The 24,830-nt window shown below is 34.6% G+C and overlaps 1 protein-coding gene across 2 annotated transcripts in view; it reads right to left on the reverse strand.

The window, feature by feature from the left end:
• SLCO1C1 (solute carrier organic anion transporter family member 1C1) overlaps window positions 1–24,830 on the reverse strand; it is a 118,264-nt gene that overhangs the window by 44,559 nt on the left and 48,875 nt on the right. For both annotated transcript variants that reach the window (XR_012470160.1, XM_074194321.1), the window contains 2 exons: window positions 19,066–19,311; window positions 18,077–18,241 (listed from right to left, as the gene is read on the reverse strand). Coding sequence is in view for 1 of the 2 variants with exons in the window: in XM_074194321.1 (XP_074050422.1) it covers window positions 18,077–18,241; window positions 19,066–19,311 (411 nt within the window). In the remaining variant the exon portion in view is untranslated. The remainder of the gene's footprint in view (window positions 1–18,076; window positions 18,242–19,065; window positions 19,312–24,830) is intronic.

The raw sequence follows: 24,830 nt of genomic DNA on the forward strand, positions 1-24,830 counted from the left end.
TTTGTGTGTGTGTGTGTGTGTGTGTGTGTGTGTGTGTGTGTGTGTGTGTTAGGAGTAAAGTGTTTGAAGGCTATCTCTATGCTATTCTAAGTGATACCTTGTCAGGTTCTTTTTTTAAATTGCTTTTGGAATTTTGAATACTTTTAAATATTTTCTCTCACAATCTATAACTACCTGTCACAAATATAAAAATAGGCCTGTTATTCAATATTGATAATGGTGTAATAATTATCCATTTTACAAATGCTATATCTGTGCCAGTGAATTTGATTTGAATGCTATAGGTCACCTATATAACAAATTTTGGTGTGATTGTGGGGATACCTTGGTATTAGTTGATATAATCTTATTTTCTATGTGCCACTGAAAATATTTTTAGATTTTGCCATTATTGTGGCATATTACACAATTGGTTTTAATTCAGTATTATGATTTATTGACTATACTAGCATGAATCACTCTATTAAACAGATTCAGGATAATATATATATATATATACATATACATATATATATATATTTACATACATACATGTGAAAATGTTTTTGCCCTGAAAATTCATAGGAGTCTAATTTTAAGAATGGACCCAAAGGACAAAAGTAAGAACATTATAACATCCAGGACCTGGGAGACTTCTGGTAATTTAGTAAATAATGCTGGAGTCCACTCTGTTGGTACTCTTTAAGCTATTTGTATTATTTATCATTCAGAAACACTAGATTTGTTGACAATAATACATAAAACATAATAAATGATCTCCAGCTCCTCTCCTAAAGGGCAGGGGAAGAGGGGAGAAGGAGAAAAAGAGGAGGAGGAGGTCAGTAAGTCAATAAAGTAGAAGCTTTAATGAGAACAGATTAGTACTAAATTACACAGAGATAGATCATCTGAGATTAGAGTAGAAGGTAGGTTACAAAATAGAGAAGTCTCTCACCCCTCCACCCCCTACAGGGTCAAGAAAGAGGTTAGATATGTCAAAGTTAAGGAATATTACTGGCTCTCTGCTATTTTCTATGGAAATCATTCAAGAGAGTCATACTGAAAATACAATTTTAAAGATGAAGCCCTCAAGGAATCTTTAGAAGGGAACTATGAATCAAACCATTCTACTTAGAAAGGTAATGAAGGAGTTTCTATTAAGATGACCCTGTAAAAGTTCCTAAAGTAGTCCAACTCTTCTACAAATACCCTAGTAATGTTATAAGTGGTGTCAAAGGAAATATTGATCAATATGTCCAAATAAAGACATCAGTATTTTTTTTCTGTTCAATGACTGAACAAAAAAAGATAAACTCTTGGAGCCTTTGGGTGCTCAGAATAATTTGCCAGGTGAGGGAGATGCCAATATGAACTGCAATAAATTGTACAATGAGGCAATTCCTTTCCTACCTAGAATTTTAGTTGTAAAGACTTTACTAAGGTTCAGAGATATCTGATAAAGGTTCAAATGTTCAATTTAGGAATTCAGCATTCTGACATTGATGAAGATTATGATTAATCAATGTCATCAAGAAGGTATAAGGGCATACAACAACTACAAAAGTAGGCCATAAGAGAACTATTTATTTAACCTATGCCAAGACTCATATAATAGTACAGAGGCTATTAGAAAAGTAGTTACACATGTAGCCAAATGACAATACTAAATACTATCTAGATAATGTATGCTGTACATGAAATTAAGCATGTTCTTTGATGGAAAGGTTACTTCACATTTTTAGAATACGGATGTTATTAATTTGTTATCTATTTATGTGTTAATATGCACAAAGTATAGATTCTTTTAACTCTGTGTCATTTTGCATACCTAGTTATTATGTAGGGCTTCTGAAATTATTGATTTGCTCTTTAGCTACTACTTATGTCACACTTTAAGGTTTGTAAAGCACTTCACAATATTATCTTATTTTGTCTTCACAGAATTCCTGAGGTAATTTTATTCATTTGCCAGTGAGGAAACAGTCAGACAGCAGTTATGTCACTTGTCCAAGGTAACAGCAAATTTTTTAAAGTCAGATTTGAACTTAGATATTCTTGTCTCTAGATCATAGAATATTCTATTCACTAAATTATTTAACTCTCTAGTTTTGTTATTATGCTCATATGTTTGTGGTATGTTGAAATGCATGATTTTTTTATGTCTTTAAGATGTCCTGTATGTAATTTAGATCTGCAGTAATTGGACTAAGTCTATCAAGTTATGATTAACAATAACAATGATAGCATGTTTATACTTGATGGTTTGCAAAGCTCTTTAATGGAATTAACTTCCTTTGATCTTCAAAACAGGTATATGACACTGGAAACTCCAGTTGAGGGAGATTAAGTGACTTTTCAGGGTTATACAGCTAGTATATCAGGCAGGATTCAAACTTGGATCTTTCTGGACTACAAGTTCAACATTTATATTCACTCCTCTCACAAAGTGGTCATAACTCTTCTTTATAATATACTGTATCAATTAAATGTATTTTTTTTAGGTTTTTTAGGTAATGATTAAGTGTCTGAGGTTGGATTTGAACTCAGGTACTCCTGATTCCAGGGCCCATGCTCTATCTACTGTGTCACCTCGCTGACCCCTAAATGCATTTTTTGATGAAAATTAAACACCTGAAACATTATATTAGTTATTCTTATTTTATTAAGTGATTATGCTTATTATTATTCTTTTGCTAAATATTTATATACACATATTTATGCATGTTTATTTTATCTATATTATCTATATTTGTACATTTCAAATATAAGCTGGAAATGAAAAATTTCTGACTTTGATGAGGAAAGTAGGGTTGCCTTTACTGTATTTCTACATATATTTCCAAGGATAAACATTCATTAGAGATGAATGCATGAAGTTTAGATAAGAAATTTGATCCCTCCTCTTCCTCAGATAATTCAGTCTGAATTTATAAATGAAATGTCTGGTCAGAGCGAAAGAGAAAAATTAGGAGATGCTGAGGAGGCAGAAGACAAGGGGCTACCACAATGAAGAGCAGAGGGGAAGTTGCTTATTATTTAGACACTTGAGGTTGTGGGAATTAATTATATAGACAGCCTGAATCCAGAAAGTCCTAAAGATAAAGATATAGAGATACAATTCATTTATAAATTCAGTTAAACTTCTCTGGAGGACTAGTTGAAACAAGAAAGAAAATACTGGGAAACTAATCAGAACTTCATGGATCCATCTCTAATATACTTATCTCCTTAGAAACATATGCAGAAATATACTAAAGGCAGTCCCACTTTCCTAACCCAAGGCAGAAATTTTTCAGTCCCTAGTAAGGCCAATAGGTGAGGAAGGAAAAAAAAAACATAAAATAAAAGTGCACCACAGAAAAACAAAAGAAAACCTACTATGAAATAAAGAAAATATGAACAGCTTTGAACAAAATCTGTAGCATTTGTTATATAAATTTTCTTGAAATGGAAATTTATTGCTTTATACTTAATCCTTTCTTGTAGTCTACTGAATAAATGGCAATTTTTTTCTTTTTTCATTTTGTATTTAAATTTAAAATAATAGATCAATCTAGTTAATGTCAATGATTCCATAAGATGTCAAGAAGCAATAAAGCAAAGTCAAAGACTGAAAAATATAGGAAAATATTAAATAATTCATAAGAAAAATAGCTGAACTGGCAAATAAACTGAAGAGATATAATTTCATACTAAAATATTACTTGAAAGTCATGATCAAATAATGATGTCTGCAGCTTCTCTCAAAAGTTCAGAGATCAAGGGCAACCCTGAGAGACTTGCTATGTGCAATGCCATCTACATCCAGAGGAAAAAACCCAGGAATCTGAATGAATATTATGTTCACTTTTTTAAAAAATTATTTATTTTTGAATTTTACAATTTTCCCCTAATCTCACCTCCCCCCACCCCCACAGAAGGCAGTTTGATAGTCTTTACATTGTTTCCATGCTATACATTGATCTAAATGGAAAGTGCTGAGAGAAATCTTATGTTCACTTTTTATTTTTTAATTTTTTTAAATTTTTTTTAATTTTTTGTAAGGCAAATGGGTTTAAGTGGCTTGCCCAAGGCCACACAGCTAGGTAATTACTAAGTGTCTGACAGGATTTGAACCCAGGTACTCCTGACTCCAGGGCAGGTGCTTTATCCACTGCCACATAGCCACCCTTATGTTCACTTTTTAAAAAAAAAATCTCTAATGCTTTTCCGTTGCATCTCATGCTTTTCTTTCTTTCCCCATAGCACTATTCCTTGAACACAAAATGACTAAAATGTAAATATGACAACTTTTATCAGATTGTTCTCTGTCATGGGGAGGGGGAGGGGCAAATGAATGAATGTTGAAAAGCTATCATAGTAGTAACTGGAAAAATAAAATAAATTTTCAATTAAAAAAACTCATAATCAAAATCAGATCCTAAATATCTCATTTAAGAAATTATGAAGAGAAAAGCAAAGGAATCATGAAGGAAAATATAAAAGGAAAATCTTAAATCAATATGGCAAAAAGGAAATTAAAAGAATCTACTGATCACCTCCTGAAAGAGAGATAGAAATGAAAATCTCAAGGAATTTTTTAGTCAAATTCCAGAGACTTTAGTTTAAAGGAGAAAAAAAATTGAAAGCAGCTAGGAAATAATAATTGAAATACCATAGAGTCACAATCTGGATCACCCAAGTTTTAGCAACTATCCTTATGAATAAATGGAGGGCGGGGTGGCTAGGTGGTGCAGTAGATAAAGCACGGGCCCTGGAGTCAGGAGTACCTGGGTTCAAATGTGGTCTCAGACACTTAATAATTACCTAGCTGTGTGGCCTTGGGCAAGCCACTTAACCCCGTTTGCCTTGCAAAAACCTAAAAAAAAAATAATAAATGGAGGGCTTGGAAAATGATTTTCTGGAAGGAAAAGGAGCTAGAATTACAACCCAGAATAACCTATGTAGAAAAAAGTCTATGTAAGGCAAATGAGGGAAAGAAGATGACTATTTAATGAAACAGAGGACTTTCAACTATTCCTGATGAAAAGACTAGAGATGATTAGAAAATTTGACTTAAAATTCATTAAATTGATACCTTTATTCCACTTCCTTTGTACTTTTGTTTTCTGAAACAATGAATGCACTTCCTGCAGTTATATGATACTTTCCTCAAGACTTGAAATGTATTTACCCTTGTGCATTTAAAAGTTTTCTTCATTTTATTATGAGAAAAAAGATGATAGCCATTGATCTGCAGAATTGTTAGACTATGCTATTGCTTGAATACAATATGGGGGGAAACTGTTGTAATTGGGAACAACAGAGCAGGTGGAAAAATTCAAAATTATTATAGCTTCCAGAGGAAGATTTTTTTTTTTTTTAGGTTTTTGCAAGGCAAACGGGGTTAAGTGGCTTGCCCAAGGCCACACAGCTAGGTAATTATTAAGTGTCTGAGACCACATTTGAACCCAGGTACTCCTGACTCCAGGGCCAGTGCTTTATCCACTACATCACCTAGTCACCCCATGGAAGACTTTTTTTAAAAAAATATTTTTAATGACTTTTTGCAAGGCAGTGGGGTTAAGTGACTTGCCCAAGTCACACAGCTAAGTAATTATTATGTCTGAGGTCACATTTGAACTCAGGTCCTCCTGATTCCAGGGCTGGTGCTCTATTCACTGCGCTACCTAGCTGCCCCCAGAGTAGATCTCTTTGGCATCAAATGAGAGAGTTGTTATTTATTTTTAACAACATCCTAAACAGGATGGAACATCTAGACCTTGACTTTACTGAATATCAATTTATTTTTTCTTTTCTTTTATTTTTTCGGATTTTTTTTTTGCAAGGTAGACGGGATTAAGTGACTTGCCCAAGGCCACATAGCTAGGTAATTATTAAGTGTCTGAGGTTGGATTTGAACTCAGGTACTTCTGACTCTAGGGCCAGTGCTCTATCCACTGCACCACCTAGCCGCCCCTGGATATCAATTTAAATAATGTATAACTGAGATTACTTAGTTAACATCAGGGTGGGCATCTGCCATTTCCCTTCACCTAGCTTGAAAGAAAATTACTCTTACAGAGTTTAGAGTATTGATTGAATAGCTAGTGAGGAACTGCCCAGGAAGAGTAGTACCTATCAGTCCAATAATAAAGCACCACAGTTATATAAGTACATATAAAAATTTAAAATATTTCAGGGGTCCTTAACTATTACATAGGGTATTAAGAAAGTTCTCAAGTAGGAAGTAGTGATGAAACTGAACTTTGAAGGAAGTTAGTTATCTGAACAGAAGGAGGTTAGGGAAGACTATGATTGGGAAAAGGCAAAAATACAGGAAATAGGATATAAATTATTATGTAGGAGGAATAGAAAATAGGTCAAATTTACTGGAATTGCAATGTATGAAGAATAGTAATATCTAAACAAATCTGGAAATGTACATTGAAACTACATTGTGAAGAAGAATTTGAATTTGTTCCCAAAGTCAATAGTAAGACACTTAAGCTTTTTAATCAGACTGGTGCTTTAGGAATTTGGCAATTGATTGTATGACACTTTGAAAGGAAAGAGAGAGACTTAAGGCTAGAAAACCAATTAGAAACTTAATATAGATCTGTTAAGAGATAATAAGTATCTATACTAGAGTGGGGATTCGGTGTGTCACCTAGGTGACTAGGAAATAAAAACAGAAGCAAAAGATGTTATGAAAGTAGGGACTGATTAGATATATAGGACATGAGAGAGTGAAAGGTCAAATGTGACCTAGAATTTCAAACCTCAATAACTTGACAGTAGTGTCTTATGGTACTGTATCTTTCCCCCTTTTCAGTGGCAATGCAAAGAGTAAAACCCATTTCTCCTTATTCATAGACCAGTGTATTTCCATATAGATAGATAGATAGATAGATAGATAGATAGATATAGTACAAATCTAGAATTTTTGAGGATAGTACAATCTTCTGAAAGAGCCATTCTGATCAAATATATGATTCTCAAATTCCTAGTAAAAACAGATTCCCCAAGAAGAGTCACCTGAAGATTAGAAATTGATCTCATGTGGTTTTTCCCCTTCCTCTCTCCCCTCCCCCCAAACTGATACCAAATATTAGGCAGAGAAAACATTGACAGTATTGAGTCACAGCAGTATAAGGGAAAAGATTAGTTATATAATAAAACCTATCTATTATTTCTCTGATTGGAGTTCATAATAAAGAAAACTGCATCCCTGCTCCAAAATCTTAGCTCCAAAAATATGACAGTCAAGAATTAAATTGCATTAAAAGAAACCTAAAGTTCAGACATATGAATGTGATAGTTTTGTTCTATTCCTCTCTGTCTTGTCAGATCAGATCTGTCTATTCTGTCCTGTCCTGAATGCCACATTTTAGGAAGGGCAATAATATGTTTCACAAAGCCAATTTCAAAACTTCATCATGGAAAAAGGCTAAAAATATCACTTGTACAAAAATATTCATAGCAGCTTTGTTTGTGGTAGCAAAGAATTAGAAATCGAGTGAATGGCTGAACAAATTAGAAAACAAAAGGGATGGGATTTCAGAGAAGCCTGAAGAGAGTTGCATGAACTGATGTTGAGTGAGATGGGCAGAACTGGAAGAACATTGTACACACTAAGAACAACATGGGGTGATTATCAACCTTAATGGACTTGCTCATTCAATCAATACAATAATCAGGGACAACTTTAGAGAATGCAATGGAGAATACCATCTGTAACCAGAGAAAGACCAAAGTCCATTACCCTCAATTTTTTTAAAGTGTCTTACGTACTACATAACTTTGCTCTCTCTATATTTTATTTTCTCCTCAAGGGTATGATTTCTCTCTCCACACATTCAATTTTGATCAATGTATATATCATGGAAACAATATAAAGATTATTATACTGCCTTCTGTGTGGGGCTAGGGGGAGGGAAAGGGACTGTAGGGGAAAATTGTAAAATATAAAACCTTAAAAAATGATAGGTAGAAACTATTATTGTATATAATTGGAAAACAAATAAAATATTAAAAAAACCTTCATCATGGGAGGATCTAACTCTGACTTCTTTACCATTAGAATATAAGTTCTATTAGGTTCTACAAATCCAAAAAGGCTTTGAGTATTTAGTCCCAGGAACAGATCTAATCAGTTTTCTGAGGATCAATGTACCTCATCTTGAAAAGGACTTGGTTATGGAAATTCAAGAAATAGAGGGATATAAACATTGGATAGCCTTCAGACCTATGCAGTACTTTTCTATTTGACCACATTGATGGAAGAGTAATAAATAATGGGCACAGGATATTAAGAATTATACAAGTTTCAGATCATCAATAAATTTGAATTTTACTATTAGTACTCAAAATATGAGATCCCACAAGTGGTCATATAATTTGATGAGCTGAATCATATGAATCTTGATGATCTTGTTATAAATATAACCAGAAGGAAATAAGATGCAGTTTAATGGAACAGTGTCTTACATGTTCCCCTTGGAGAGACAAAGAAAGTAACTGGTGAAATGAAGCTCCATCATATGCATAAAGGCAACAGGAAACATTTAATGGAATATATAAGTGGTTATTATTAATTTTCATATGAATAAATACCAGCAAAAAAGACTACAATGAAGACAATTGAAACTTATACACCAATGTCAAATGCTGAAAATGAAGCAATAGAGAAACCAAGATGCCCATGCTTTACCATCATCTTCATCTTTCTACTACCCATCCAACTAGAAACATGGATTCTGTCCCTATGTAGACTGTATCTTTCCCCCTTTTCAGTATCCCTTTACATATGCATTCCTTGTTGCAGTATATAATTCTTGAAGACAGGGACTGCCTTAAATGCTTAGTCTATGTGACTTTGTATTTGTGTGTACGTGTATGTGTGTGTGTGTGTGTGTGTGTGTGTGTGTGTGTGTGTGTGTGTGTTTAAAAAAACCCAGGATGATACTCAAATCAACCTTTTGATTCAAAGATTAAAATCTTCAGAGTTATCAGGATAACTTCTTTGGAATGACAAAGGAATTGTTGTGCCCTTCAACTATAGAAATGGGAAGGAGACTGGAAAAATAGAAGGGACCTCAAGAGTTAGTAGTCGTAACAATAGCATAACCTTCTTAGTCTGACCCAGAAACTGACTGAGTTGAACTTGAAATAATTTTCAACACAGGGATCACAAGTAAGAGGATTTTTTTTAAAAAACAATTGCCATAGGGGATGATGGAGTCAACATGGCAGTGTGATGCAGGAATTCCCAGAAACTCGTTCACCTCCAAAACTCCAAAAGCCATCAAATTATGATTCTAGACAAACTTTAGAGGGGGTAGAACCCACAGAAAGATTGAGTGATACAATTTCCCAGTCCAAGACAACTTGCAAGATGCACAGGAAAAGTTATTTCACTGCTACTAGGGGTTAGAAAGAGTCACAGTGTAGCCAGTCCGGAGCAAACCTGTCCAGCCTTCTAGGAACAGCCCCCCTGTGGCAGCTGGGTCTGTGGAAGAGGGTGGGGTTTCCAGACCACTTGGCCCAGGGATCACCAGGGACTGCTTGAAGGGGCTCTGAGAGAACTCTGTCACACCAGTGAGTGAGGAGCCCTGGCCAGCACCAGCCTCAAAGCAGCCCTGTGGTAGGAATCTGTGGCAGGAACCTGTGGAGCCACCCAGCACTTCCAGAGCACTCAGCCCACAGGTGGTAAGGGGATAGGGAGAGACTACTCAGGTCTCTCTGCTCTCCCTGAGGCAGGACTCTGCTGTTTGCCCACACTCAGATCCAGGTTGCAGTCTGGGTCCCCATATTGCCATAGTGAAGCAGGGACCCTCCTCACAGTTCCAGAGCAGAGGAGGAGGGCCTGTGGTCATCCACAGACCAGAGCACAGGCAAGAGAGCAGTCATAGACTCTCATAAGACCTTGGAGGAATTAAGGTCCCTGTGGGGTCTCCAAAAAGCCCCTAAAGTCTTGGAAGTGTGATAAAATAAGGAAATGAGCAAACAATAGAAAAAGAAGAACCTGACCATAGAAAATTACTTTGGTCCCAAGGGGAATAAAAATATACACTCAGAAGATGACAAAGTCCAAGTTTCTATATCCAAAGCCTCCAAGAGAAATAGGAAATGGGTTGGGGCAATGGAAGAGCTTAAAAAAAAGATTTTGAAAAACAAATAAGGGAGGTAGAGGAAAATTGGGAAGAGAAATGAGAGCAATGCAGGTAAATGATGGAAACAAAATCAAAAGCTTGGGGGAAAGAAATACCAAAAAATACTGAAGAAATTATACATTAAAAACCAGTTTAGGTCAAATGGAAAAAGCAGTCCAAAAGGCCAATGAGAAGAATGTCTTAAAAAGTAGAACTGGCTAGCTGGAAAAAGAGATTAAAGAAAGCCTCTCTGAAGGGAAAAAAAGTTCCTTCAAATGTAGAGTGTAGTTAAAGGAAGCTGATGACTTTGAAAGAAATCAGGAAGAAATAAAACTCTTCCAAAAAAAAGCCAAAAGTTAGAAGAAAATATGAAATATCTTATCAGAAAAGCAACTGACCTAGAAAATAGATTTAGGAGAAGTAATTTTAAAATTAATGGGTTACCTTAAAGTTATGAGCAGTAAAGGAACCTAGGCTTCATTTTTTTCAAGAAATAATGCAGCAAAATTGCCCTGAGATTCTAGAAGCAGGGGGTTAAAATAGAAATTCAAGGAATCTACCAATCATCTCCTGAAAGAGATCCCAAAAGAAAAACTCCAAGAAATATTATAGTTAAATTCCAAAACTCCCTAATCAAAGAGAAAATACTACAAGCTGTCAGAAACAAATAATTCAACTACTGTGGCTCTACAGTCAAGATTACACCGTATTTGGCAACATCTATTTAAAGGTTCATAGGGCTTGGAACATGATATTCTGGAAGGTGAAAGTACTTGGTTTACAACTGAGAATCAATTACCAGGAAAACTGAACATTCTCTTTCAGGGGAAGAGATGGATTTTCAGTAAAACAGGGAACTTTTAAACTTTCCTGTTGAAATGATCAGAGCTGAACAGAAAGGTTGATATACAAGTACAGGACTCAGGTGAAATATAGAGAGGGTGGTTGAGAAAGACTAATTATGAGGAATTTAGTGAACTATGTGTATTCCTGCATGGGAAGAAGATACTAATAACTTACATGAACCTTCTTATTTATAAGAGCAGTGAGAAGGAATATATATATATATATCTATATATATACATATATACATATATATCACAGGATGGAATTGAATGTAATGGTATAATACAGTATAAAAATGAAGTCAATGACTCATAAAGGAAAGAACTGGGAGGAAGGGAAAGGAGAAGTAGAATGGGCTAAGATACTTCACATAAAAGAGTCAAGGAAAAGCTTTTTCAATGGAGTGGAAGTGGGGGGGGAAGCAAGGGGGAGTGAGTGAACCTTTACCTTCATCAGAAATGACTTAGTGAAGAAATAGCATACACACTTAATAGGGTATAGAAATCTATCTTATCCTAGAGAGGAAAGAGATGGAATAAGGGGGTCAGGGGAGAGAAAGGGGAGTAGGTAATAGAAAAGAGGGAAGATTGTGGGAGAGGGTTACAGATACAACACACTTCTGAGCAGGGATGGAATGAGAGAGAGAGAGAATAGAATAAATGAGAGTGTAAAGAATTAGAATGGAGGGAAATACAGCTAGTAATAGTGACTATGGGAAAAGATATTGAAGCAACTCTTCTGGTGGACTTATGATAAAGAAAGCATCTCATCCCAGAGACAGAGCCAATGGTATCTGAACACAGACTGAAGTACAATTTTTTTTTCCTTTCACTTTACTTCTCGAGGTTTTTTTTGGGGGGAGGGAAGTTTATGTTTACTTTCACAAGATTATTGTAATAATATAAAATAAATAAAACATAAAAAATAATGAGCATATATTTAAGAAAAACCTGGAAAGAATTATATGAACTGATACTGAATAAAGTCAAAAGCATTAGGAGATCATCCTTAACAACATATTCTGTGATCATCAACTATGATAGATTTAGCCCTTGCCAGCAATACAGTTTCAAAGTCAGTTTAAGACTTGTGATTAACAAAATGCCATCTACATCTAAAGAAAGATGAAGCCTTAATGAAGAGCAAAGAATACTATTTTCACTTTTTAAAATTTGTTGTATATTCTTCTTTCTCACAAATTTCCCCTTTGTTCTAATTCTTTTTTCATAACATGACTAATATAGAAACACGTTTAACATAATTATACATGCATCACCTATAGCAAATTATCACAGTCATGGCTAGAGATCAAAGGGAAAATGTTGAACTGAAAATCTTGGAAAATTTTATGTTGAAAATAAAAAAAAATTAAAAATTAAATTAAATTAAAAAAAGAAAATAGCCAGAGGAGTCTTCCCATAGGTTTCTTGGTGCTGAAGGAACTAGAAGAACCTGTCTCTTCAAGGATTGGAAAAAGTTCAAACAGAAGACCTGTTTTTTCATCAAATTCTTTTCCATTTGACTGCCAAAATCATTGTTGGGAATGTCTGAACCATTTGAGTATTGACAAATTTGATAGTATCCTGAGGGAAGCAAATAGAACAGGGAAGAATCTTGACAATGCTATAGGAGAATTAGTTGAAAGAACTAGGGTTATTCACAATGAAGAAGAGAATGTTCAGGGTGATGCACAATAGAGCTTATTTAAGTTATTTTTTGAAGGACATTTTTTTATGGGAAACATAATAGATTTTGAACCAATTGGTCCAGGAGGAAAAAAAGGAAGAACAATGAGCAAGTCTTGCAAAGAAACAAATTTAAAGTTGGTTCAGAGAGCTAGGATAACCACATTAGACTGTCTATGGAAAATGCTATCCGTCTCCAGATGAAGAGAAAGAAAACAAAACAAAAGAAAAAAGAAAAAGAAAAAGAAAAACCAATCCTTAAGAATCTGATGAACAGTTTATAAAATTATCTGTTATGTATCTCTTTCCCCTAATTCTAATTCTTCAAACCTAAAATGACTAATATGTGAACATGTTTATTCAAAATATGCATGTACAATGCTAACCAGACTGTTTGTCACTGAGTGGAGGGCGGAAGGAAATTTTGTAATTTATACATGTGCATATGGATGAAAAAGTAAATTAATTGAAAAAATTATGCTTTCTATAAAAAGATAAGAATTTCAAACAATTCAAGTTGCTTGAACATGGAATGAATTTTCTCAAAGTAAATAGTGAGATCTTTTCTAATTATAAAATTTTTCAATTTCTGTCATTCCACAACATATGCGTTGACATTTCAGATACTGACACAAATGTGGACATAAGGAAGAATGGTATAAATTTTAGGAATTCATGCATCAAGATTACTTGTGGACTATTGTGAATCCTCATACTTTTATTACATGAATATTTTTATTTAATAAATTGTAGACATCATGACTTGGGTTTGAAGGGCTTTATGTTTATGTTTATGTTTATGAAAAACTGACATTAGAACATACTGTGTGGATTGTAGATCACCATTTATGTTTCTTGCTCAGAGAGGTTTCCCAGTTTCTTTTTCCCCCCCAATAAATACTCAAATTAACTATATAAAAGTCAGATGAAGGAAAACATGTGCAAACAGAGAAACAACTGATAAATAGTTGAAAAATGAATTTACAAATATATGTATGTATATATATATATATATATGTATCTAATGGTAGCTATCTTTAGGCTGGGGAGAGGAAACATTCATATGATAAATTCACTATATATTTAAAAATAATAGCAAGTTGTACATAATACATTTGCAGTTTTATATGCAATCAACTTTTTATTATTCTACTATTCCATGGAAATGCTTGGTTTATTCATAAATTAAAATTAAATAATTTTTAAAAACAGAATATCAATGGAAGAAAATAGATAAACTCTTTCTCCTTATCCTAGTATCCAGAGTTCAATACATTGATGTCATTTAATAAATATTGGTTGAATAAAATATTCAGCCTATGAAAAAGGAAGAGATATAGAAGAAAACTAGTTTCCACATAACCAGTTTTCATTTAAAGTATTTGTGACTACTGGGTCTATACCCTGAAGAGATTATGAAAAAGGGTAAAAGCATCACTTATACAAAAATATTCATAGAAGCCCTGTTTATGGTGGCAAAGAATTGGAAATTAAGTGAATGACCCTCAATTGGGGAATGACTTAACAAACTGTGGTATACATATGTATATATACATGTATATATATATATATACATGTATATATACATATATGTGTGTGTGTGTGTGTGTGTGTGTGTGTCTATGTCATGGAATACTATTGTCCTATTATAAACCAGGAGGGATGGGAATTCAGGGAAGTCTGGGAAATTTGCATGAACTGATGCTGAGCGAGATGGGTAGAACCAGAAAAACATTTTACACCCTAACAGCACCATGGGGGTGATGATCATCCTTGATAGACTTGCTCATTCCATCAGTGCAACAATCAGGGACAATTTGGGGTTATCTGCAATGGAGAATACCATCTGTATCCAGAGAAAGAATTGTGGAGTTTGAACAAAGACCAAAGACTATTACCTTCAATTTAGAAAAAAAAAATCATTATCTTATTATGTAATTTTGCTATCTCTTACACTTTGTTTCTTCCTTAAGGATATGATTTCTTGGGGCAGCTAGGTGATGCAGTGGATAGAGCACTGACCCTGGAAGCAGGAGTACTTGAGTTCAAATCTGAACTCAGACACTTAATAATTACCTAGCTGTGTGGCCTTGGGCAAGTCACTTAATCCAATTGCCTTGTAAAAACCTAAAAAAAAAAGGATATGATTTCTCTTTCATAACATTAAACTTAGATCAATTTATACCATGGAAACAATGTAAAGACTAACAGACTGCCTTCTGTGGGGGGTGGGGCAAGGAAGGAAGCAAGAATAGGGGAAAAATTGTAAAACTCAAAATAAATAAAATCTTTCTAAAAAAAAGTATTTGTGAAAGTCCAGATGTACCTCTGAGATACTGCATAAGAAAGAATCATAAAATCCAGATTCAGTCACTTGAGCTTTATAAATGCAAATCTATTTTAAATTTTCCTAAGGAACCCTATTCAATAAGACCTAAGAAAAACTAGAAATTTCAACAGCAACCAGCAGCACAAACTGCAATAAATCCCAAATAGATACATAACCTAAATACGAAAGATTTTATCATAAAAAAGAAAAAAATTGTTAAGTGCTAGCATTCACACCTAGGAGGAGAAGACATAGAATATCCAAACAAGGCATAGAAATAACCCTAAAATTGGGAAAATGGACAATTTTTATTACATAAAGTTGAAAAAGATTTTACATAGCAAAATCAAAGCAGCTTGGAAAGGGCTATTTTTATTTTCAGATTTATCACTAAGCATGTGGTATAATCCTAGCACATATTTAGGACTTGATAAAAATTTATTTATTGATAGAATAGGAATTGAAACTGTAAACTAAAGGGAAAATCTTTGGATCAAATATCTGTGATCAAAATGTGATGAGAGGTTAAGGAATTAATATAAATATATAGCCATGAATTATTTCCTAATGGATAAGGTCAACAGATATGAATAATTTCCAAAAAAGAAAAAAGTCCTAATTATCTTTATTATTTTGTTATTATCATTTTATTTTTTGTTATTATATCCCAATAGGTTGTCTAACCAGCTATGATAGTGTGGAAAAGTATAAATTAATGAAAGTAATGAAAGGATTTCAAAAATATTAATAAGCCCAGCTGTCTATTTTAATTATTTCTATCTATAAACCAAGAGGATACATACAAAAGCATAATTATGAAAATTGGCATTGTAATTTCTTTGCTCTGATGGTCAAGAAATAATATAAGAAGATATGGAAGCATAGAATTCAAGAATTTCTATTTCTTATTTAAGACAAAATCTATGAATGTTTCAGAAAAATATAGGGAAAACCTGAAAAACTGTCTTAGTATTTTAAAGTTTAACAATCTTGAGACTATCTATACTTTCTCATTTGCTAAAATGTGATTATGTTTTAGAAGGAAATGAAATAAATCTGATGATATAGAAGTGCTGAAAAAACAATTTTTCTTAATTACCATTTGTCTATTGCTTTGAAATCATAATAATTCAGACTTAGAATGGAACCTGGTAGTCATGCATTCTAACTGATTCCTGAATAGGAATTCCTTTGTAATGTACCTGCCAAATGGTCTTGGTTGGTAGACATACAATGATACTTACTGCATGTTCATGAAGATGTAATCTTTGATCTTAAGAAATTTTTAGAAATTGTTTGAAATTTTTTACTTATTTTAATGCAATTTATTTTCTTTCTGAAATTTTTATTCATTGCTTCCTTAATTTGCAGGTCAAAATGAATGTATAGGGCGGCTAGGTGGCATAGTGGATAAAGCACCGGCTCTGGAGTCAGGAGTACCTGGGTTCAAATCTTGTCTCAGGCACTTAATAATGAATGTATAATGAATGAAATCAACATTAATTCAAATTTTTGTTCCACATAAAAATCTGTTATATATTTGAATAGGGCTATGAAAAGCCTGAGACAACTAAGTGGCACAGTTTGTAGAGCACTAAGTATGGAGTCAGGAAGATCTAAGTTCAAATTTGGCCTCAGACAGTCACTAGCTCAGATAGTCAATAGCTCTGTTTGTCTTAATCCACTGGAGGAAGAAATTTACATCACTCTATTATCTTTGTCAAAAAATCTTAGGGGGTTCATTAAGAATCCCTTCATTGAGAGTAAAGTTTGACTGAATCACTAAACAACTGGATAGATCTGTGACCTCATTATTATGGATACTGCTAATGGTCACATCATAAACCATCCACAGATTGTCATCCTATACTTATCTTGTTCATTTACTCCCATAAGCTCTCCATTTGGGGATCACCTAAGGCACCAGGAACATTTCTCTAATTTTCTGGATATTGACTAGTTGGCAAGAAAATAATGAGATGCCTATTTTCTCTTTCATTCTTGCTAAGTGACTGATCCACTTCTTTCTGTAGTGATGCATATATCTTTATGATACATTTGGTGATCCTTCTGGTGCCCAGTTCTTTTCTGATAATATTCTGCAGTCCTTCCACTCATCATAGTTGTGAACTGCTTTTTTAGTGATCTTTAGCCTTAAATTCTCAGGTACTGTTGAATTCTGTAATTCACATACATATAGTAACTCCAAGACTATTGTTGTCAAAAATGGATCTTTATTTCAGGGAGAACTTTAGAGTCTTATTTAAACTTTTAAACTTCTTTTAATTTTTTTTGAAGTTCCTTGAGGGGAAAGATGATTTACTTTTGTCTATGCATGACCAGTACCAAGCATTATGCCTTGTACCTTGTTGTAGCTCAATAAATACTTGTTGAATAAGTTCTGAATGAATGGATTTAAGGTTACACTTAAGAAACAAAAACTCTGGTAGTTCCCATTAAGTATCAAATATTTCATATATGAACCTCATAAAAGAATGTTTTTATTTCTTTTTTTTTAATATTGAAGACCAGCTTAACTCTATCTGGAGATGCTTATTATGGAGTTCACTACTATACATTAAGTTCTTCATTCAAAGTACTTCTTGAAGATCATCAACCCACCAACAATCACAGATCATTTAAGTACTGAATTAAAGCAATAATAAACTTCCTTAGAAGACTAGTTTTATTATTTCTGCCATTGATTTAAAAGATGAATAAATCATGGGAGAATATTTTTGTAATAGGTAATAGATTTTCAAGTAAGTGCTCTTGCTTTCCCCAGGGTTCTCCCAGTTTCTTCATTTGTAAATTAAGAATGCAGGAATAGATGAATTCTAAATTTCTTTTCAGGTCTACAGCTATAACCTATGATTTCTACCCAGTTTACTCACACTTACAGCTGCCTTTTAATCATATCTTTCTATGAGATAAGCACAAAAAATTATGTACATATGGTTCTGTTTGAGCTTTTCTCACATTTATGCCTTCATTTTTTTAATCAACATTGACACACTATATTTTGAGACATTGTCCTCCTTCCACTTCTGAGAACCTAAAAGAAAATTTTGTTTTGAAAATACTGGAAGTCAAGAAAAGCATACCTATAACAAAATTTGTCTTTGAAGATGATTGTCCATACTGTTGTTCAATGTACTTGGGTTTATAAGTGACCATTCCAAATAAAGAATTAAACTGAACAGTACTTGCACACAAGTATAAAAAGTACACTGGATTTCCAAAAAGCTTCTTCAGAGAAGGCAGAAAATCTACAAAGTAAAAATAACATGGATAAATTACCAAAACTGATGATAGGCATTGATCAGTTTTCTGCTCTCTATCTTTCTCAGTGTCAGCTTTAACTTTTCTCTGTCTTCTCATCTGAGAAATTCTTATGACTGCTAATCTCCTCAAGACTAAAATTTTTACATACATGCATACATATATATATATATATATATATGTATGTATGTATTACCATAATGGTCTCATAACTGGTCTGTTTACAATGTCTTCCCTATTCCATTTATAATTATCAAAAAAGTTTTCCAATAAAGAGGTCTAACTAATGTTCCCCTTCTTACATTCTTTTTTTTTTTTAGGTTTTTGCAAGGCAATGGGGTTAAGTGGCTTGCCCAAGGCCACACGGCTAGGTAATTATTAAGTGTCTGAGACCGGATTTGAACCCAGGTACTCCTGACTCCAGGGCTGGTGCTTTATCCACTGCGCCACCTAGCCACCCCCCTTCTTACATTCAAAAAATTGTTAGTGACTACTTTTTATAGACAGGCTAAATTATAAAATCTTTATCCTAAATTTCAAATTTTTACATTCAGTCTATCTAGCTGTCTTTTATATGAATACTTATCCTTCATCCTATACTAAACTTTTTTCTTATCTTGTTCTGATCTTACTAGCCTCCAGTCATTAGTTCATGCTTTGTACCATGTCTAGAACTTCTCCAACCTCCTCTTCTTGAAGCTATTCTTTTCTTTCTAGACTAAAATGTGCCGCTAAACCATGTAACTTTTCATTTTCACTTATGTATAAATTATCTAAGGAATGTGAAAAATATTTGTGGGATTTTACTCACCTCTTGCCATTTCTAGCATTGTCACTTTCTCTTGATAGTGTATGTGATATTCCTGAGGATTCTCAACAATAAACTTTGATTTTTCAGAAGAGGAAATTGAATCTTTCCTGCTTTCAGGTTTCATAAGACTCTTTGGCAAGAACCAGAAAGGTACAGCTGCAGTAAGACTTAGGACACCTGCTATTAAGTAACCCAGCCACCAAGCACCTACCCATTGTGTGTCCTTTGGAGTAATGGCAAGGTTGTCTAAAAGAGAAAGAAGATAACTGAGTTGTCCACATAACAAAACTTAGACACAACCACCACCACCACCACCACTACTACCATCACAAATGCGTTCCTTAGTCAAATAAAGGCTCAGTTTTCCCACATTAGCTTCTTTCTATATAACAACATTTTTGTTGTTGATAACAATTTAGACCATGTTCAATTTAGCATAATTAATACCTGTTATGAGTTCAGTTCTATGCTAGGTAATATGGATATAAAGAAAAAGTAAAGTGATAGAATGAAACAACAATAAAATGATAGAATGATTTTTAGAATGTTAGAATGATAGACTGATAGATGATAGATAGATTGATAGATAGATAGATAGATAGATAGATATGACAGATAGATAGACTGAAAAAAGATAAAGCATTTACCAGGATCAATTAAGTGGTGTCATGGATAAATGAATCTGGAGTTAGCAGTATCTGAACTCAAAAATAGCCTCAGATACTTATTAGGTGAGTGACCCTGAGTAAGACAGGCAATATTCATCTCAATTTCCTTGTTTGTAAAATTGTAATAATACCTGTCTCCAAAGGTTACTGTGAGGATAAATTGAGAAATTCTTGTAATACCCTTTGCAAATGTTAAAGCACTATATAAATGCTAGTTATTATTATTATTATTATTATTATTATTTTATTCAGTATAGTCCTTATTAAAGGCTAGGACCTATTCTGAACAATGGGGAGATAAAGACTATCAAGTAAGAAAATCCTTCCCCTCAACAGGAAGATAACATATAAGGGAAAGCTGGAGGAGGAGGGCTAAGAAAATATTTACCCTTAAAGATTATTCTACTGAGAAAAAACAGCATTTAAATTGATAAATATTTTCTACAAATACATAATATATATTTAGTTCAGAGTAGAGAAAAGAGAACTGACAACTATTGGTATGATTCTAGCAGATGGTACTTGAGATTAGTACAAATGAGGACAAATTCTGATTTTAAATATTTCCCCCCAAATTGGATGTACTAAAGTTATACCTACTTTAACTATTCTTTCTAAAAGGGCAATTAGGTGGAGCAGTGGATAGAGCACTGGTCTTGGAGTCAAGACACTTGGAGGTGAAATCCAACCTCAGACACTTGACACTAGTTGGTGACCTTGAACAAATCATTTAACCCCAATAATCTCCATCCAGGGCCATCTCCAGTTGTCCTGATTCACATATGACAACTGACTCTAAATTGCCTCTGGAGGAAAAAGTGAAGAGGAGAAAGGAGAAAGCACTCCCTCACTCAAATCCAATTTATGTGCTTATCATGTCATCACTTTTCCTGATGTCATGGTCTTCCTTGAGAATGAAGGACAAACATCAACTATATAAAATAGTTTTTCACAGGACAGTATTTCTTGTTTCATATTGATTTCAGGATGGGAGAAAGGATTTGAACATTTTTAGAACATGTATTTCCTATGGTTTCACTCCTGGGTTGAGGCCAAGCTCCTTTTATCATCAAAGTTTTATATTCAATTGTACAAACATTGATCATAATGTCCCAATTATACTACTGCCGGGTTACCCAATCCTGTAATCAGTTCCTATATCTGATCCTCAGAATCCATTCCACCAGTGTCTAGGGATGTAATTCTTTTCAACTTTTTTTTACTTCTAAATGGAACTATTCCACATGATGGGATTGAGTGAAAACTTATGGGATTGTTCAATAATGTCTAACTCTTTGTGACTACATTCTGGGTTTTCTTGGCAAAAATATGGTGGTTTGCAGTTTCCTTTTCTATCTCATGAGGGTAACACTGGTAGTAAGTGAATGAGGTCTTTTTTGAACTCGAGCTGATGAGTTCAATTTGGCCTGACTCTAGGTCAAATTCTCATCCATTGTGCCACCTAATTGCTTAAGTGAAAGCTTATAATTTTCTATATATAGCCAGGTCCCAGTCCAGATCCTTTATATCCAGTCATCTATCCAGAAAACTCTCTATTGATGATCATCACCTTCACCACAATTACCATACTTTTCACTTCTTGCTCTGATGTTCCTTCCATTTTTGAGTTGAGGGGTGTGTGTATGTGTGTGTGTGTGTGTGTGTGTGTGTGTGTGTGTGTGTGTGTGTGTTATATGGGTTATATGGGGTGGGGAGGGTTGTGTGCAAAGGAATCAAGCAAATCAAAGCTTTGCTTCTGGGCAAAGTCATGTTAACAAACTGGTGTTTTTTTTTTTTTTGATCACTTCAAATCTTTGGTTAAAAACTCCCTTCTGGGGGTGGGGGCGGCAAAGCCAAGATGACGGCATGAAGGCAGCATTTCCTGAGAACTCTGACCCCTCCAAAACCCCAAAAAGCAAACAAAGGATAGCTCTAGCCAAAATTTAGAGGGGCAGAAGCCAACAAAAAGACTGACTGATACATTTTCACAGTCCAAGACAACTTAGAAGTTCCACGGGAAAGGTGTGTTTCACCAGGACAGGGAGATGGAAAAAAAAAGCTGAGGCCCAGCCCAACCCAAACCAGTGCAGCCCAGAGATCACCAGCATCAGCTTGAAGTTGCGGTGAGAAAACTCTGCTGCACCTGGGTGCGTGTGGAGTGAGGAGCACAGCCACAGAATCTGGAGCGAGAATCGAGAATCAGGAGAAAGCAGCCTGCACCCCCAGAGACTGTAAGGAAGTCTGTAGAGATTTCTCTGCTCTCTCAGGGGTAGGACTCTCCTGTTTGCCTACACTCAGATATTGTAGTTTGGGCTTCCATATTAAAATAGCTGGATTCCTCCTCCTTATAGCCCCAGGGAAGAGGGCAGTGCTATGGTCATCTACATATCGAAGTACAGGCTAGAGGGCATAAGACCTTGAAGGAATAAAGGTCCCAGTGGGGTGTACCCCCCCAAAAAAACCAACCCCAAAGCCTTTGAAGTTCTGTAAATTAGTCTTGGGCTGAGGAATTGAGTAAACAACAGAAAAAGAAGAATCTGACCAGAGAGAATTACTTTAGTCCCATGGAAGATCAAAACACATACTCAGATGACCACAAAATTGAAATTTCTGTATACAAAACCTTCAACAGAAATAGAAAATGGACTCAGACTATGGATGATCTCAAAAAAGACTTTGAAAAGCAATTAAGGGAGCTGGAGTAAAAATGGGAGGAGAAATGAGAGTGATGCAGAAAAATCGTGAAAACCAAATGAAAAACTTGGTGAAAGATATACAAAAAAATACTGAAGAAAATAATGTTAAAAACCAGTTTAGGTCAAATGGAAAAAGCAAAACAAAAGGAAAATGAGGAGAAAAATGCCTTAAAAAGCAGAATTGGCCAGCTGGAAAAGGACATTTAAAAGGTCTCTGAAGAAAAGTCCTTCAAATGTGAAATTAAACTTAAGGAAGCTGATGACTTTTCAAGAAATCAGAAAGAAATAAAACTCTTCCAAAAAAAAGTCAAAATTTAGAAGAAAATTTGAAATATCTCATTGGAAAAACTACCAACCTCAAAAACAGATCCTGAAGAAATAATTTAAAAATTATTTTGGGCTGTCTGAAAGCCATGACCAGGAGAAGAGCCTAGACTTCACTTTTCAAGAAATAATACAGCAAAGTTGCCCTGAGATCCTAGAAGATAAGGGTAAAATAGAAATCGAGAGAATTCACCAGTCACCCTCTGAAAGGAATCTCAAAAGAAAACCTTCTAGGAATATTATAGACAAATTCCCAAATTCCCAAATAAAAGAGAAAATTCTAAAAGCTGCCAGAAACAAACAATTCAACTACCGAGGCTCCACAGTCAGGATTATACAGGATCTGGCAGTATCTACATTAAGGGCTTATAGGAATTGGAATATAATATTCTGGAAGGCAAAAGAACTTGGTTTACAACTGAGAATCAACTACCCAGCAAAACTGAACATCCTCTTTCAGGGGAAAAGATGAACTTTCAATGAAACAGGGGACTTTCAAACTTTCCTATTGAGATGACCAGAGATGAACAGAAAGTTTGATCTCCAAGTACAGGACTCTGGTGAACCATAGAGGGAGTGGAAGAGAGGAACTAACTATGAGGCACTTGATTATGTTGAATTGTTTGTATTCCTGCATGGGAAAAAGATATCGATAACTCATATGAACTTTCTCATTTATAAGAGCTGTTCGAAGGAACATATATAGACAGGACATAGGAAGGAGTGGAATATAATGGTATGATGTGGTAAAGGGATGGAGTCAATGGGCAATGGGGGAAAGTACTAGGAGGAGGAAAAGGAGAAGAAGAAGCTGAGAGATTTCACATAAGAGTCAAGAAAAAACTTTTTCAATGGAGTGGAGTGGGGAAGGCAAGGGGGAATGAGTGAACCTTCATTCTCATTGGAAATGGCTCAGGGAGGAAATGACATACATACTTAATTAAGGTGAGGAAATCTATCTTGCCATGGAGAAGGACAGGAAGAAAGGGATGGGATGAGGGGGAACGGGGCGGGGGAGAGAAGAGAGGGAAAATAGAGGGTGAGGGTACTCAGATTCAACACACTTTTGGACAGGGTCAGGATGAAAGGAGAGAGAGAGAGAATAGAATAAATGAGAGTGGGGAGAAATAGAGTGGAGGTACAGCTAGTAATAGCAACTGAGGGAAAAATATTGAAATAACTTCTCTGGTGGACTTATGATAAAGAAAGTAACTCACCCCAGAGATAAAGCCATTGAAATCTGAACACAGACTGAAGTACATTTTTTTCTCTCTATTCTTGAGGTTTCTCATCTTCTTGTCGGGGGGGAGAGGGTTTATGGTTATTCCTGTGTTTACTCTTAAAACATTGAATTTACATCAATGTATGGCATAGAAACAATGTAGAGACTGTCAGACAGCCTTTTGTAGGGGGAGGGAAGGGAGGAGGGGGAAAATTGCAGAATTCAGAACCTCGCAAAAAATGATGGGCACATATTAATATTGTATATAATTGGAAAACAAATAAAAGGTTAAAATGTTAAAAAATAAATAAAAACGCCCTTCCTTAGCCACAACTTTCTTATTATATATGATATCCTCATTATAAAATAAAGTATTTGAGGATGATAATATTTTCACATTCATAGTGGTGAAGAAGAAGAAGAAAAAGAAGAAGATGAGGAGAAGAAGAGGAAGAGGATGAGGAGGAGAAGGGGAAGGAATAGGAGGGAGGAGGAGATGAAGAGGAGGAGAAAAAGAAGAAAGAGAAGAAGAATGAAGGAGGAAGAAATGAAAAAGAGGGGGAGGAGGATGAAGAGGAGAAGGAGGAAAAGTTAGGAAGAGGAAGAAGAAGAAGAAAGGAAAGAAGAAGTTGATGAAGAAAGGAGGAGGAAAAAGATGAGAGAGGAGCACTAAGAGGAGGAGAAGAAGAGGATAAAATAGAAGAAGGAAGAAAAAAAGAAGTGGAAGATAGAAGAAGAAAGAAAGAAAAGAAAAGAAAAGAAAAAAGCAACAGCAGCAGAATTTTCATTCATTCACCTTTTAAACTTCATTTTCTATTAAGTGGGGATGTTATTTTGTTACTTAGAAGGTTATCA

Source organism: Macrotis lagotis, chromosome 7 (genome assembly GCF_037893015.1).
Source record: "Macrotis lagotis isolate mMagLag1 chromosome 7, bilby.v1.9.chrom.fasta, whole genome shotgun sequence".
NCBI lineage: Eukaryota > Metazoa > Chordata > Mammalia > Peramelemorphia > Peramelidae > Macrotis > Macrotis lagotis.